Genomic DNA, 15,916 nt, shown 5'->3' on the forward strand with positions numbered 1-15,916 from the left:
AATATAATGTAAAGAGACACTACGAGACCAAACGTGCTAATGCTACAACAAGCTATCAGAGAGCGTCTGTGCAAGAAAAGTGAAGCAACTCCAAGATAACTTGGCCACACAGCAGCGGCCCCTTTCACATGAAAACATCATCAAAGTAAGCTGCGGAGTGGCCGTGGTAATTGCTAAACATGACAAACCTTTTACGGAATGTGAGGTTATCAAAGACTGTGTTATGAACATACTATATTTGGACATTTTCTATGACGACAAATACTATTTTTAATGACTTTTTTGAGACGTACTATACCATGACCTTATGACGTGACATTTTTGTGAAAATGTATATTGGGTGCCAACACACCAGCAACATGGAAAGCCAACACTTGAGTTATGACGGCAGAGTTATGAGATGATGGCTCCTCACTGTGGCAAGTTACAGGACCAGTCTGTTGATATTCTGTAGATTTCTTATTGTCAACAAATCCACGGTGATCCACACTTTATTAAAAACACATCAACGAGCCACACTGTTGCACTGGGTGACGTGCGACGTGGTAATTTAACATTCATATTCTATCCCATAAACACTGTCCTGCTGCTGTAAATACTCACAAGCACATCAAAACAGTTTATGAAAACAGTCCTCAAGAAACACACTATTTCGTCCTTTTTGCGTAACAGTAACAGTCAGAGTCGGTGGATGGGACAGTATTGCGTGTCAGCATGTCTGCTGCATGATACATATATATTTACCATGACCAACTAAACAACTTAAATCATTCCACACCAAAGTGTTTCTCTGGTTAAAACCTTTTTCTATTTTCTGCCGATTAAAACTATTTAAAAAAATACTGTAAGAGTGTTTTAACCTGCAAACAATACCGTCACTCAGAGGTAACACCTGCCTGTGCGAACTTGAACTAGGCAGTCGACCAGGGCGACAAACGCCGCTGATGAAACGAGGCAGACACCTAAATGAATGACCACAAATGCCCGAGTATGTGACTCAATAAAGTTCCACACAAGGGAGAGTGAGCGAATTAATATTTAGTGAAAAAATATATAGAAGTATATTTTTGTAGCTGGGGCTGTGCTTTTTCCTCGAGCATTATTTCGAGCTTGATTATTTTTGGCAGCTTGAATCTGCAAAACAAGTGGAAGCCAATTTCCACCAGGAAAAACAGAATAAAAATCATTGTGGGTCAAAATGTAGACTTTCAAATAAAGTTTAAAAGTCAAAACAAGTCATATAATAACTTTGACTGAATGGATACATTATATTTATTGCTACATTTACTGTATTATTTAGAAGTTCGACTACTCAACTGTCTGCAAACCAAATTGCATTTTAAAAGTGACATTAAGACATTTGGTGGAAACCCCCCCTGTGCCCCCTTAAACCCATGGTCTCCATTACTGCAGTTACATAATGAGCTGCAGTCAGCACATATAGTCAGTGCCGGCATGGATTGAAAAGGTTCAAATGTTTTCCCCTCAAAACTCAGCTGTTTACAAATGTGCTGTTTGAAAAGCACATTTCATTTATAGTGTGGAAATAATGACTTTCAAAGACCACAAGATTTTGCTGAACAGATCAATTGAATTAAACTGTTCTTTAATTTTCACACCACCTCTCACAATAAAAACATAAAACCATAACAGATTTTTAAATCACCTTTGTATGTACTTCATTTATACTGACATCTTGCTCGTAGTTCAAATATAGTGCTTTACTATATTTTCATTTTATAAAATTACAAAAATTTTCTGGACATATGTACACCAATATACTGTGGGTATACACACACACACACACACACACACACACACACACACACACGGCTCTATTAGACAATTTCTCTTCAGGTGAGGGGAAAGGAGGATGGCGAGAGCTAGCCCTGCTAGCTGTTTATAAGGACACAACACACACCCTCGTACACAGACACACACATTCTCACGCGCACGCACACATTCTCTCATGCACCCACACACACACACACACACACACACAGAGAGAACTTGCTTGACAAGCTTCTCTAGCTTTAGGCCTGGCAATTATCTACTTAGTCTCCACAAACTCTTCTTTTGAACTTTATCCAGGACCTCTGACCAAACCAACATCACCTTCAACAGTTGATCCATTCCCGTTCTGCTGCCACTGAGCCGCTCCACCATAGAAATGGGGGGGGGGGGGGGGGGGGGGGTGAGTGCCTTGCTTAAAAGGCACCTTGGCAGTAGTTTTCAAGCTGATCCTAGTTTTGAATCACCACTCTTCCAGTCCCGACCTGCTTTTGCCACACGCTTGGCACTCATCGTGTTTTGGCCTTTGTCCCTTTGTCACAAACAGGGCAGCAATTTTAGGAGCGGCTCGGTTGAAGAGGAGCAGGGCACTTTGGGTGATTTCTCGGTCTAAAACTCCTTACTGTCCCTGAACAGGTCTATGCGCAGGGCAAGCTCCTTGAAAGACGGACGCAAGCCGGGGTCATTGTCCCAGCACTCCTCCATGATCTCATTTATCTGAGAAAATAAAACAGGGAGAAAACACGTTGAGTTGCAGTTAATAGTTGCCTGTCGGGTTGGTATACCGGTTTCACCAGTGTCACATAAGGTAAGATGCAAACGGTTAGTGCGTGGTCCTACCTCCGTGGGACACTCCAGAGGTTGACGCAGCCTGCTGCCTGACTTGAGGAGCTCAATGAGGTGATAGACGATCAGCTGTCCCTGCTTGTCGTTCCCCATCATGGACATAAAAACCTGAGGAGAATGGTGACAGCCAAGACAAAGACAGATTGATTCAAAGAGAAATGTTCTCAGTGTCAACATGACAAACTACTAAATGACTTCAGTAAGGGAGGGACAGGCTCTACTTTGTGCGGCGTAGCGCGGAAAAAGCGTGCACATTTAGGAATTCTCCAAATGAAGTTGTGTTTAATTGTCGGCACTATGCATGAATGACGCTGCACTGCTGGATCAGCGGCCTGAGATCAGAAATATCCACAGTATAAATAAAAAAGCAGTGACCTTAAATAAAGTTGAACGGGCGGTGTTCAGTGCATGAATGTGAGTTGCCACTTACTGCCGGAGGGCTGGAGTTCTTGTCGCTGTGGGTGAAGAGCTCGTAAAGCACCACTCCAAAGCTCCAGACGTCTGACGCCACAGAGAACTTGCTCTCAGTCAGCGACTCGGGGGCATACCTACAAAATAGCACACCGTGTGACTGACTGTCCCCGTTCTGCTCCTCTTAGGAAGCTCATCGTCTTACACATCGTCTTCAAAACTAGGACAGGTATCACAGCAAACATAAAACAATGTTTCAAGAATTCCTAACGTGGATCAAGATTCAAGAGTTATGTGTTCGCTATAACAAGCCCCTTACAAAGAGCTGATTTCGACTTCTTATAATTTACAAGGAACTTTCATGTCGTGGGGATTTTGACAGCTCCTGTGGACAAAGGTGGTAGTGTTTCCCCGAGTACCACCCGACCACCGTTTCATGTTGATAAGGTCTGCAGCTGCCAGACTCCCTTTAGAAACCTCTAATTTTACAGCAGCAGGGTCCGACAGTCTGACTCCGCCTCCCTTCCGTCCAGCGGGCCCAGCAATACGACCTGGGCCTCCAGCAGCACGGTGTCAGTTGTCTCCCAGGAAGCCGGTAGAGAGCTCCAGGTTCTGCAGCCGCAGAGGGAGCAACTGCTGCCGGGGCGCAGGAGTCTGAGCTGTAGGAGTTTCTGGTGAACCTGCATGATATCGCGTGGGAACCAGAGCCAATGACAGGCTTTAAGAACACCCACCATCACCACACAGACGATGGTCTTGTTCGCTTATGTCATTAATGACAGCCAGTATTACATGGAGTCAGTTTCATAACCAGTTAAAAGTTCCTTGGATAACTTTAAATAAAACCACACTTTTTCAGTAGCCGCAGCTGCACTCTGTGCGGCATCACGAGGAAGAGAACAAATATCTCACCAAAATATGGGACTCTCTCCCGGCTCTTTGACCATGTAGTACTCTTTGTCCCGAGGCAGAATTTTGGTGAGGCCGAAATCTCCGATCTTTACCTTCAGCTCAGTCTCCACAAGGATATTTCGTGTCGCCAGGTCTCTGTGGATATACCGCTTACTTGCCAGGTACTCCATACCCTGGGAACGCAGAAAGAAAACACACATGTTTTTGTATCTCTAGCTCCACTGGTCAGCAGCTCCACAAAACTGGAGAAAAATAAGTACCTTGCAGATCTGTGAAGTGTAATGCACAAGCGTCTTGTGGTCGATCCTCTCCTTGTTTTTCAGATAATCTCGCAAACTTCCAAAGGGCAGATATTCCATGACGAGACGGAGATTCCGCCGTCCTGACAGAAGCCAAAAAAGAAACGGTGTCATCCAGAGGACCTGGCAGCCACAAAGGTCTACAGTATACAGGCAGTGCTCTGCAGTTTAAGTGGCAGACCTTGTAGAGAAGAGTGTAGAGGAGGCGTGCCAAAACGTCTCTGTACATTTTAAAATGCTCCTCCCAAATAAGGAAAGATTTCAGTTCTGGAGGAGGATGAAGAAGGTGCTAATTACGGGTCAACTATACCTGCACTGTAGCAAACACCTTTGTACTTGACGATGTTCTCATGCTGCAGAGATTTCAGGATCTCAATCTCTCGCTCAAAGTCTCGTATGTGCTCTGCAGTGCTGTGCTGGAGTTTCTTCACAGCCACGACCTCTCCAGTGTTGTCCTGGAGCGGGTCATATCGACACATCTCCACGCTGCCAAAGTTTCCCTTTAAGAGACGACCAACTTAGGTGAGCTGTCATTTTTTTTTTTTTTTTTTTTACTCGAACTTTGGTTTCACATTGTTGTCAAATTTAAACAAATCACACCCCGTTAAACGTGTATGCAGTACACCAGCCGAACGTGTTGAGTGGAGAGTTATAGTACCCATAGGGGTATATATTCCCTCTGAGAAAATGCATGCTAAAAATGCATTAACCCCTTGAAGTTCAGACTGAAAACATTTAGCAATGGAATCCTTACACTGAAGAAGACTTTATTTCAAAACAAGTAATATTATGGAAGTTTATTTCCTGTTAGAAAATCTCAATTCAGAAAGAAACTCATTATTTTTCAGTTCTTCCAGAATCATGTAGCCGTAGTTTAATGAGGAAAGAGTCAAAGTCTAAAACCATCATGACCACATGTGTCAAACAGGTTGATTTACTCTTAAAAGGCACAGATTGCACACTTCTTCATACCTTGCCCAGCTGCTGTAAGAATATGAGGTGTCGCTCTTCAAACTGAGCCGGCTCCTGACTCTCAAAGACCCCATTGGACCAGCCCGAGTCCACGGTCCTGTTCGGCAGGATGTCACTGTCCACGATCAACTCATAGTCTGGGGACGCAAGGACAAAAATCACACACACTCAAGAGATGAATCGACAACTCAGAAATGAAGTAAATCAACAAGCTCGGAGAATCATCCCTTGGACCAATATCTAAATTAATCACAAAGAGAGGACATCGATATTTATTTTGTCATCTAACTTTTAACAGGAAACCTTCACAAAATGCTGAAGAATACCTTGAAGACTGTCCCTACTTCATGAATCACCTCGTTCCAATCAGAGCTAAAGACGTGACGTCTGCAGACACTATGATCAGTGTGTGCGCGTCGGAAGACATTTGAGACTCCACACTGGGGTGACCTAGATGCCCTGTGGTGACAACATCGGGCGCATAGAAACCAACCTGGTGTGAAGAGGCTGTGGAGGTCACGGATGACGGCGCGAAATGTGGGCCTGAACGAAGGTTCGTAGTCCATGCAGCTGGTAATCAGATTCGCCAGTTCGGTCCACTTTGGCGCAGGAAGCTGGTGATGGTCCTCGTAGAACAGGGTTTTCTGTGAGACACAAAGGGTTCGTACAGTGGACAGAGGATGGATACTGGACAATGTGCAGATTCTGCTTAGGATAAGAAGTCTAAATACATAAATTATGTTCATACACGGTATTGTCACCACGCATTATTGACTACCTTGATAGAGCATGTATTTTAGGTCACACCACCCAGCCCTACCTTAGAGATGTCCAGTGTCGCTAAAGGCTTCTCCCCACCACTGCAGATCTCCCACAGTGTGGTGCCAAAGCTCCACTTGTCTGCAGCCAGGCTCAGGCTGGCAGGGTCCTCGACACACTCGGGGGAAATCCAAGGGATCCTCTCGATCAGGACTGATCCCAGACAAAAACATTCAACCCGCCGCTGTCAGTCAATTCTTTCAGGCAAGACTGCAGTTTGACTTTGCACTAATCTCATAGCCAACACAACCGTGTTAAACAGCTGCCCCCTGCTGATTGAAGATCTGTATTACAGACATAAACTCACTTTCTTTGGGAAGCACAGTGATGCCGATGCCAGGGTCACTCAGTTTGATGAAGGGGGGGTTCCCAGCCCGCCGGTCTTCTTCTCTGATCAGAAGAATGTTTTTAGCACATACATTCCCGTGGACAAGCTGCTTTTCCTCCTGCAGGTTCAGAGAGGGGGAGATGAATCAGTCTTTAATGGTCTCACATAGCCAGACCTACCTCCACAGCGCTGTGTCAGCGCGAAGCAAATAGTACGCGGCCAACAGCAGACTTTTAACCAGAGCTAACATCCCGTGAGTCAAACTGACCTCTTACCAACACGGAGGAAACAATGAATCCACAAATTGATATTCTTCAATACTTTGAATGACTTGACATCAACTCTGGTACCACACTCATATCCCTACCAGGAAGTTCATGGCCCAGGCCAGCTGCTTAAACACCTCCAGCTTCCACAGGATGTTGATCAAGTTCTTCTTCTTCTTCAGGTAGGTGTCCAGAGAACCAAACTTCACATACTCCTGCACCATGATATCTGAAACAGGACATTTTTGCAATTACAACACAATTCTTAAACACATATCAATCACACATCATCCTTATGAGCCTCTTTGCAAACGGTGTTACAAAAGGACACTTGAGAATCGGACGTGGTTATGGTTCATATCAGCGTCATCTCCCACTGATTAAAGGCATCACTTTGTGTATTTTATCAGGATTATAGCGACGCAAGGTCTCCTTCCATCATTAGACCACGATGACATAAGCTCAGATTGTTTGTCGAACAAATGGGAATCAGAACATTCTGTTGTTTTCAAGAAGCAACAGTAGTGCTTATGGCATGATAAGTTCAGAGTATGTCTCGAAGGCTGACTTACTTTCCTCTCCGCAGACACACACACCATAGTTAAGTATCAGGTGCTTATGGGACAACTGGCTCATCATGCTGGCAGCTTCAAAGAACGACTGTAGGACAAGAGAAGACAGTTAAGACAGAAAACTAATTTATTTATGCGCCCACGACTAGCGATCATCTTCATTTTCAAACAAAAGAGAGGCTCACAATTCTTCAGAGGGAATTTGTATTAAAAAGACAAACTGGAAGAAATCTGCTTGATTTGTTGAACTCAGACTGCTGAAGCCTCAACTTCAGATTAAGTTGTTGAAACACAGGCGTTTGTGTGCGCCTTCACTCACATTGGAAGCATGTTAAGGGGTTTCTTAATGTCCAGAATGAACAGGAGAAATGATTACAGCAAACAAATCTAATGGTGAAAAATCACTGTCATAACCTTTATAATATATATAGATTTTTTTTAAACTTACAAATGACATAAAATGTACAAAGAAAGAAAAGCAGCAAAGTCTAAAATATAAGATGCTCAAACTGGACAAAATAAATTTACACTTTAAGTACCGGTATATATTTTTTGACAGTACGCGTGTAAACGCGAGGTTGATGCCCAATAAAAAGGCACTGAATTAAAATATAGAAGATTTTCCCCGCTGCTCTCTCTGTCTGTTGAGCAGCGACTGAGCGTCTCTTGGAGGCAGACCATTCAAAATATAAACAGAAAATGACAAAAAAAACACTCCGGCAATGTACGGTACTCAGCCAATTATTTCCCATGAAAGTAAAGTTCACTGTGTGACTGTTTCACGCTTCCTCTGAACAGAAACTGTCTGATAGCTCTGTCAACTGCAGTTGTCTCACATAGGTTTGCAAATCAAGAGAGGAACAATTCCTCATCCAATTAGAAAAAATTAAGCAGTTTCTGATCACTTGCAGCTCCTATCGGCTGGTTTAGGATTAGTGTCCATAAAGAGTTATTTTCTGTCAAAAAAAAGAAAGTGCTGACACCAGGGCTTTTCTGAAAAGTTCCGAGATTTTCCACTAGAAGCGGTCAGAGCCCTCTGAAAACTGTGACTGTGAAAACCAAGTGTTCCCGCAAACGAAACGTTCTGCGCCGCTTTACAAAGCCACACACCTCAGAGTAGTTCCTGTGGGCTTGGTCCAGGACTTTCATGACAACGTCTGTTTGGTGCGCGAGTCCATAATCTACCAGCTCCTTGCGGACCCCTTTAAAGATCTTGGTAAATGTCCCTTGGCCTAGACTCTCCATCTGAAAGGAAGACCATCATTGCACTCTTAACAGGTGATTGTTGGAATGAAGTCTGAACATGACGTCAGTAAAATGCACAGTAAAGGATGGTGGGATTGTACTTTAGAGCTACAACACAATAACGGGGAATGCTGCTACATTTTCATGTATTGACTTGTTGGACAAATGAGGACATAAGACAGTCCTGAACATGCACACATAGCTTACAAATTCCAGATCTTCTTTCCTGATCTTGTGAAACACCATCTGATTGATGTTGTGTCGATGTAGAGACGGAGAGAGAGGCACTTCGGAGCCCTTGTTGCTCCTACACACAAGGAGGCAGGACTTTTCTGTTGATGGAGAGAGAAGAAAACAATCTGATTGATAACTAAACTTTAAGGAACAACATATGTAGTTCATGACAAGTTGAAAGCGATCACACCGACGGAGAAACGACAATGTGAGTCAGCGGTGGAAACATCTCAGTGGAAATTGAAATTGGTTACATTTTTACATCGCACACTAGACAGAAGCGCACACAGCCTTCGCTAACGTTTACTAATCTCTCAAAAGAATCCAGTCTGTCATATTTACCTTTGGATTTAGGTGGACAGCACTTGCTGAATTGGAAAATGAAGCTGTCGGAGCGCACGGTTTCCTTTTGGTAGCAGCTGAGAAGCTCCTGCAAGCTGTTGAAGTTTCTTTTGGTTCCACTGAGGTTAAACTCCCCACTGACAGACCTGGTTATCTGGCAGTGCTTGTAATCTACAGCATCATACACCTACAGCAGCAGACACAAAGAGGAGGGCAGACAGTGGAGAAGTAAAGAATTTGAGTTTCAGTCACCGAGTCTGATTTACAACCGTCCAGTTGGATTCAATTCTTTGGATGGGGAGCAACACACAGCAGGAGAATTGTTACTGTATTTAAATTTTGACTCTTCCAAGTTGTCAATACACATGTGGAAATACGCCAAGGCAACCACCACAGGTGACTTTTACCCACCTCGACAGGGAAAGTCAGAAAATACTTGTTGAAGTCTTTAGGGCTACATCTCAAAATGTACAATCCTTGTTTGTTTCCACACCTCTGAAGCCGATTGACGGCAATTTCCATTCTGCAACAACAACACAACGCAGAAAAGACACATCAGGGTTATTTACCTGCATCTCTGCAGAGAAATTCAGCTTCACCTGCCAGGATAAGTCCTGAGGACCCGGGGAATGCTTGGCCATTGTGGTAGCAATGTATAGCTAATGTACAGTATTCTGCCTGAATCGGAATTTTGTATTAAAACGTATCAATGTTCTCTGCTGCCAACGCAGAGATGTCCGCTGATGTACGGCTACAAATGTCCCTGCAGAACTCATGCTGGTGAACTTTGGTTCTGCATTACAAGTGTTTTTCTTCTTTTTCATTCAAACTTGATGTTTTTAATGTTTGGTAATGCTGGTAGGAAAATATGAATTATTAAGCTTTGTTTTGTTGTTCACTTACGAGATGGGGCCATGGCAATGGGAAGCGATGGCCTCCACAAGTCTAGGAGGAGCCACTTCTTTACAAAGGTAGTGATGTGCGTCTGTAGTAAGCCGATAGTAGCCGTCAATGAGGGACACAAAGGAGAGGGCTTCAGACAGGCTGAGGAACTCCAGCTCCTGAAATACACAAAATACACTTTTAGACATCATGTCTCTGCGATAGCGGACCAGATTCACTAAAACTGGCTTTGGTCAAATAGTTTCTTTGCCTGGTTACGACGGCGTAAAGTGAAATTACCAGATTCTTGCCATCTTGTTTGTTGATGGTGACCAGCCGACTCTCTACGGCACCCTCCTTGCTGGCCTGTTTGATGCTGATGTCAGTGACATCGGGGAAGTCACACAGGGTCTGCATCTCCTGGACGAACAGCATAAGATATGACTTTTATTGCAGCCAAACCAGCGCTTTTAAATACACAGATACTGTTGAATAGGTTGACGTATTGCCACATTACAATGAACATAGCCTGTGTAGTTTATTCTGAAACACTGCCAACCCATGAACAAGACATCCACGTGTTGTATTTTACGTGGGTATTCTGGGAACAAAAGGCCTCCGGTACTGCAAGTGTTTAAAAGTCAGCGACATGTCTGACAGCACTCATGATACCAACCTGGTGAGAATCTTTCAGTTCCTCTCGACACCACTGGATGCCACTGTCCGCTGCCACCAGGATGATGAGCGGTCCGCTGGATGGTTCCCTGACCTGGAAGGTCTCTGTGTAGAAGGACTTCTCCAGGGACTCCATGCTGATGAGGTACTTGAGCTTGAGATCGCGGGCTGTGGTCCGACACTGACTGAACTGCTGGATGAAGCGCTTGAAGCGGAATCGGATTCGCTTGCGTGTCAAGAAGTTGCAGTCCTGGATCTGAGCGCTCATATCCTTTGGCAAGAAGGACTTGTAGCTAGAAGAAAGCCAGAAAGAAAAAAACATTATTATGCATCAGTTTAATAATGGTTTTGTAGAAAAGAAGAAAAAAAAAGTGTAAATATTCTTATTTATAAGATATCATTTTCGTGGCCCCAGTTACACTATTACATCGCTAGCGCTTAGCAGGTGTTCATTTCCGATGATTCCTTGAGAAGGAGATGAAAAGCCGCCTTTGTTTTCCACGGGTACCTTATTGTGCGGTAGATGTCCAGCGGGGACATCTGTCTCTCCTTGGCTGTTCTCGTCATATCGAGTACAGCCATACCAAGGCACTCTTCCTGAGTTTCATGGGAGTTGGGGATCTTCACGCAGCCATTGACAAAGTCATTCCTCCACTGCACAGAAAGCAACACAATCACAGTTGAACCCAGCTGACAGATTTGTACGGATCTGTCACTTGTGTTTGTCTATGTGCTGAAGTAGAGGATGTGTACAACCATGGGCTCACATGTGAAGTGACTGTAGACTTCAATCAACTCACCACTAATTTTACTTTTTGTCATCTTTAAAAAATATATTTATATATTCAACAGTATATTTCTAAAGATGTACATCTTCAGTAGCCAAACCAACGGGCGTTTCTTTTCTTGTTGTGCATCGGTGGATATGGTGCTGATACTGACAACACTGAAAGTTGAACATGTGCTTGTTTTCTGATGCCTAATCTACAATACTGGGCAATCCTAACAGGCTCTTGAATATGCTGCTTAAGTGCAAATATAAAGGATTCATTGTTCTTTCATTTAAGTAATAAAGAGAGTGGTTGTATGCTGACGTGCTTCACCTGAGAGAAGAGGTATGACATTACATAGTCATCAAGGACGGGGCTTTCGGACCCTTTGGAAACCCCATATCGATACGCTCTGGATGCCCCGCCGCTGTACCAGCCAGGGAAGTAGTACCTGTGGTAAACGACAATAAAGGAAACGCAGTAAGTAAGAAGAAGAAGAAGTTAATTAAAAACAGACAACAACAAAATGAATGCTACCTTATTCTGAAAAACACATCTTCAGAGGCCAGTTCGTCAAGCTGGAAGATGTGGTTGGGTGAAAACCACAAGCTGTCTCGATCTCGGAAGAGACCAAAAAGGTTGCAGTACAGTGGTGAAATACCTAAAGCAGACAAAGAATGAGACGCCAGATTATGTTCTCGAAACCTGCACTCCATTGAATTCTCTGAAGCAGAACAGGGTAGCTATACTGTGTATTACTCGCTTGATCTAAATTAAGGTTTCTTGTACACAAACGGTGTAAATGTAGGGGAAACTCAGAAGAGCACATCGTATATTATGCTTTAGGACACACACTAGAAAACTATATGTTTGAAGTACCAACACAGCTGACCAAAAGGTCAAGAAAGATTGTCTAAAATGTTAATTGAGTTTGGTTTATCATCAAACACACATCATGCGACTCCATCAACATGCAGGTTAGTCTAGCCCTGCTCTGTGTGTTAGTTGCATCATACTTTTATTGACTCTTAAATTGAACTCGTGCAACAACAACAAAAAAACTAAAACAAACAAAAAAACACCAAGCACAGCCAAACTACCATATGTTGTCCTTGGAACAAAGTCAGTAAAGCTAGACAAACTGTAAAGCATTGAGAATATTGAACAAGCAAACGATTTTTAGGTTTCACTGTGGCCTCTTGATAACCTCATCTCAGGACCTATGCTCCGGGTTACAGCGAAACACACGAGTGTGTGTGTGTGCATTATGCAGTCTTGCATGGTTCGATTACTCACTGCATGCCGTGGCCGCATCCATACACAGCTCCTCGGCCACATAGTCCCCCGGTGGGTAGCTGAGGAAGCTGCGGTCGGCCGTTCCTTGGCTGCTGTGGTAGAAATGAAGCTTCAGAACAGCAGCAGCAGCAGCAGCTGGCCTCGTGTTTTGAGATTCCCGATGGGCAGTCCCATTTTGGTGCACCGCAGGGCACGTGTCAGTCACAGCGTCCATGGCTGGCAGGGAGGCCATCAACAACAGAAAACCTTCAATCAGATAAGCGCTAAAATGTCAGCAGAAAGAACAACGGCTTCTTGTTTTTAGTGTGATCAGCTAGGTTACAACTGTTGCATGAACCGTTATCAAAATTCCAAAGTCACATAAAGCTGCAGGGCAGAGGAGCCACTGTCTGGAAGAAGGTCACACAATTTGCAAATCTAAATTCTAAAATAGGCAGCTCTCTGTGAGAGTTACGAAATACAGTTTCACTGTAAACGGAGTATTGAGAATTCAGCCCTGTTGCATGACATTTTTCAGGGCAGCTTATCAAGTTTAAAATGTATAATTCTCTCATTTATTAGGCTACTTAGGTTTAAATGTAAAATAATCGATACACACTTCTAGCTGGTTAGAGTAGGGGTACTCCCCTTCCCTCAAAGACAGTATTATATCACTGAGGACTGAATTATGGGTGTTCTATTTCTTCCAGGATCATAATTTAGCACACACAGGCTATGATAGTGCTGGGGTCCTGTCCTTGTTTCTATATGTAATCAGCCCACCATGCATACTTTTTTCAGTATTAATAATGTAACTAAATTAAAGTGACTGAAATGAGGTCTGCTGTTGCATAATAAAGACAAGGAAGTCATGAATTGTGTTATTGTTGTAAAAAAAACAAAAAACTATCCATTCACCTTTTTACAGGACTTTGTGCAAAATAACACTTTTGGGGGAAGTCACCAAGATGTCAACTCTGATCCATCAGGTACTTCACCAGTCATGCATGTGTGGTTATAAATGTGTTTGTAGCATCCAGATGTGCAAAGCTGTGACTGTAATTGCTGCCAAAGGTGCCGTCTCTAAATATTGACTTGAGGGAGTGGTAAATACTCATGCCATTAATACTACTGTACTGTGTTATTATACTGTGTTGTAATGAATGACATACACCTTGACTCATACTAGGAACAAATCACAACACATCAATATGATTATTGTCATTATCAATTATGTATTTGACCAATCCAGTGAAGGTGTAGTCTACACTATGTCAGTGTCTCGGAGCCACAAAGGGATTGCAACAGCCTACAAAAAGGAGCTTCAAGACACACAAAACCAAAAACCAGAGAGAAACAGCAAATCCTTACATTTGAGGAACTGAACATCGTGAAAGGTCAGCATTGTACTTGGTACGTGACAAACTATCAATAGCTCATCAAAACTGATCGAATCCATTCAGCACTTATATGTGTATTGGTCGGTGAGCAAAGAAACACTTAAATATCCAGCAGCATGCTTCATGTAACATTTCCCAGGTAAAGTTAGAAAGAGGATACGACACCTATGATATTCTCTTAACTTCTGCTAAACAATATACCTGAGGCAATAATACACCTCATGTCATTTTAGACTGGTCTTTACACCAACTGTCTCCTGGGAAGCTAAAAAATGCATCATCTATATTCTGAATTACAGGAGCACAAAATAGGTACATCTCATTTTTTTAATCTTGCATTTAGAGTCTTGTGAATATGACCTGAAGGGAAACATGCAACAGTGTGTGGACGCTGCTTGTTGTCATGGCATGTTCAGTGCTCACCTGAGGGGTACGTGCTATCCCCAAAAATCTACGTTTAAACTGAACATATCCAGCACAAATATTAGACTTAGATGCAGCGCAGACTCATCAAGGCCGTGATATTGCGTGCTGCCGTTAGCTATGGCTTCAATAGATTAGCTTAACGCCAGGAGACCCGCCTCCATATGAGTGAGCTAACGTTAAGTTACCTTTAAAATCACGAGAATACGTTACGAATATATATCTCAGCGACTTACCCAGCCAGCGTTACATGTTTACGTTCGTGCACTTAGAGAACCCAGAGCTGTCAGTAAAGTATTGACGTTAATGAGAGTAAACACTTACTTTGGAAGATGAGCCAGCTAGGCGTGCAGCTAGCGATAGCTAGCTTGCTGCTAGCTTCCTAGGCCAGCGCTGCAGCCAGGACGGGGGCGAGAGTTTGACAGCTAACGTGACACACTTCTGCTTCACTTCTTAAAAATCTCTTCACAGACTACAGCCCGAAATAAACAAATGATTTTATGGCATGAATCCATTTGTAGTCAGTCTTATTTCCTCGTCGCCCTCAGCTGGCTAACCTGCAAGCGTTACATAAACTATACCCGTGGTCAGCCCATTCACTCCCAGGAGGAACTTTAGCAGTCTATCTTGTCAATCTTCTAACTTAAAGCTAATGCTTAAGCTAAAAACCGCGTCCTGCTCGCGGCCACAAACTGGTCCAATGACACACAATTCATCTGCAGGCAGTGATCTTTTTTTTTTGTGTGTGCCAGAATATCTGTGGCTTACAGCTGTACAACGAGAGTTACATTGTTGACATCTTATCAACTGAATGGCTTTAACTCTCTGACGGTAGCTAGTTTGTCAGTGTGCGCACTGCACTACTGCGCAGTCGAAGTCGGTCAACAAACCAGCCTCTCCCGCTACATCGATGCTGCCTTCAGGTGCTGTCAGAAATACCCAAATTAGCAGTTTCCAAATAATCAACAACAGAATACAATTTCTTCTTCTTTAAATTTGATTGGCGGGTCGTAACCAACTTGTATAGGTGCATACCGCCACCTACTGTACCGGAGTGTGCCGTTTCAGAGTAACCTTTTCTTCACTGTTTTCCAACTAAATCCTACGGTCTAATCCCGTTTCTTTAAGAAATCGCAACAGTGCTCTGCAGCACTCTCGCCATTCTCCGTCCACTGCCAGAACTCCCTCCAAACTCCACTTCCGTCCCAACTGACATATTTTTTGCTTCAAGATGTTCCTGTCTGAATTGTATCTTTGACATTTCAGGATAACATGCTCCACGTCTTCCGTAACATTACAAATAGTGCACTTATCTGAGTCCATTTTTGCCATTAAATACAGAGTTGAGTTAAGTCCTGTATGTCCGAACCTTAACCTTGATATTATGACCTCCTCTCTTCTATACTTCCCTTTGTATGTCTTCACATTTATCGATTTCTGAATGTTATAATAAT

General features: G+C 43.3%; 1 protein-coding gene across 2 annotated transcripts; it reads right to left on the reverse strand.

Annotated features, from left to right (window-relative positions):
- Positions 1-1,585: 1,585 nt before the first annotated feature.
- On the reverse strand, positions 1,586-15,273 carry jak2b (Janus kinase 2b). 2 transcript variants are annotated; one of them, XM_079269717.1, is made up of 24 exons: positions 14,787-15,273; positions 12,661-12,906; positions 11,902-12,025; positions 11,698-11,815; positions 11,103-11,248; positions 10,596-10,887; positions 10,220-10,339; positions 9,941-10,098; positions 9,449-9,560; positions 9,038-9,224; positions 8,669-8,793; positions 8,327-8,461; positions 7,217-7,304; positions 6,746-6,873; positions 6,358-6,496; positions 6,052-6,203; positions 5,725-5,875; positions 5,232-5,368; positions 4,570-4,759; positions 4,221-4,342; positions 3,961-4,133; positions 3,068-3,185; positions 2,632-2,745; positions 1,586-2,508 (listed from the first exon to the last, which is right to left on the reverse strand). In XM_079269717.1, the coding sequence occupies exons 2-24, from the start codon at positions 12,890-12,892 to the stop codon at positions 2,401-2,403; spliced, it is 3,369 nt and encodes a 1,122-aa protein (XP_079125843.1). In that variant the 5' UTR covers positions 12,893-12,906; positions 14,787-15,273; the 3' UTR covers positions 1,586-2,400. The 2 variants fall into 2 exon arrangements, with proteins under 2 accessions (XP_079125843.1, XP_079125844.1); XM_079269718.1 differs by lacking the exons at positions 1,586-2,508; positions 2,632-2,745; positions 3,068-3,185 and adding an exon at positions 3,201-3,728.
- Between the last annotated feature and the right edge of the window lie 643 nt (positions 15,274-15,916).

The sequence above is a fragment of the Melanostigma gelatinosum genome (assembly GCF_949748355.1).
Source record: "Melanostigma gelatinosum genome assembly, chromosome: 6".
NCBI classification, from domain to species: domain Eukaryota; kingdom Metazoa; phylum Chordata; class Actinopteri; order Perciformes; family Zoarcidae; genus Melanostigma; species Melanostigma gelatinosum.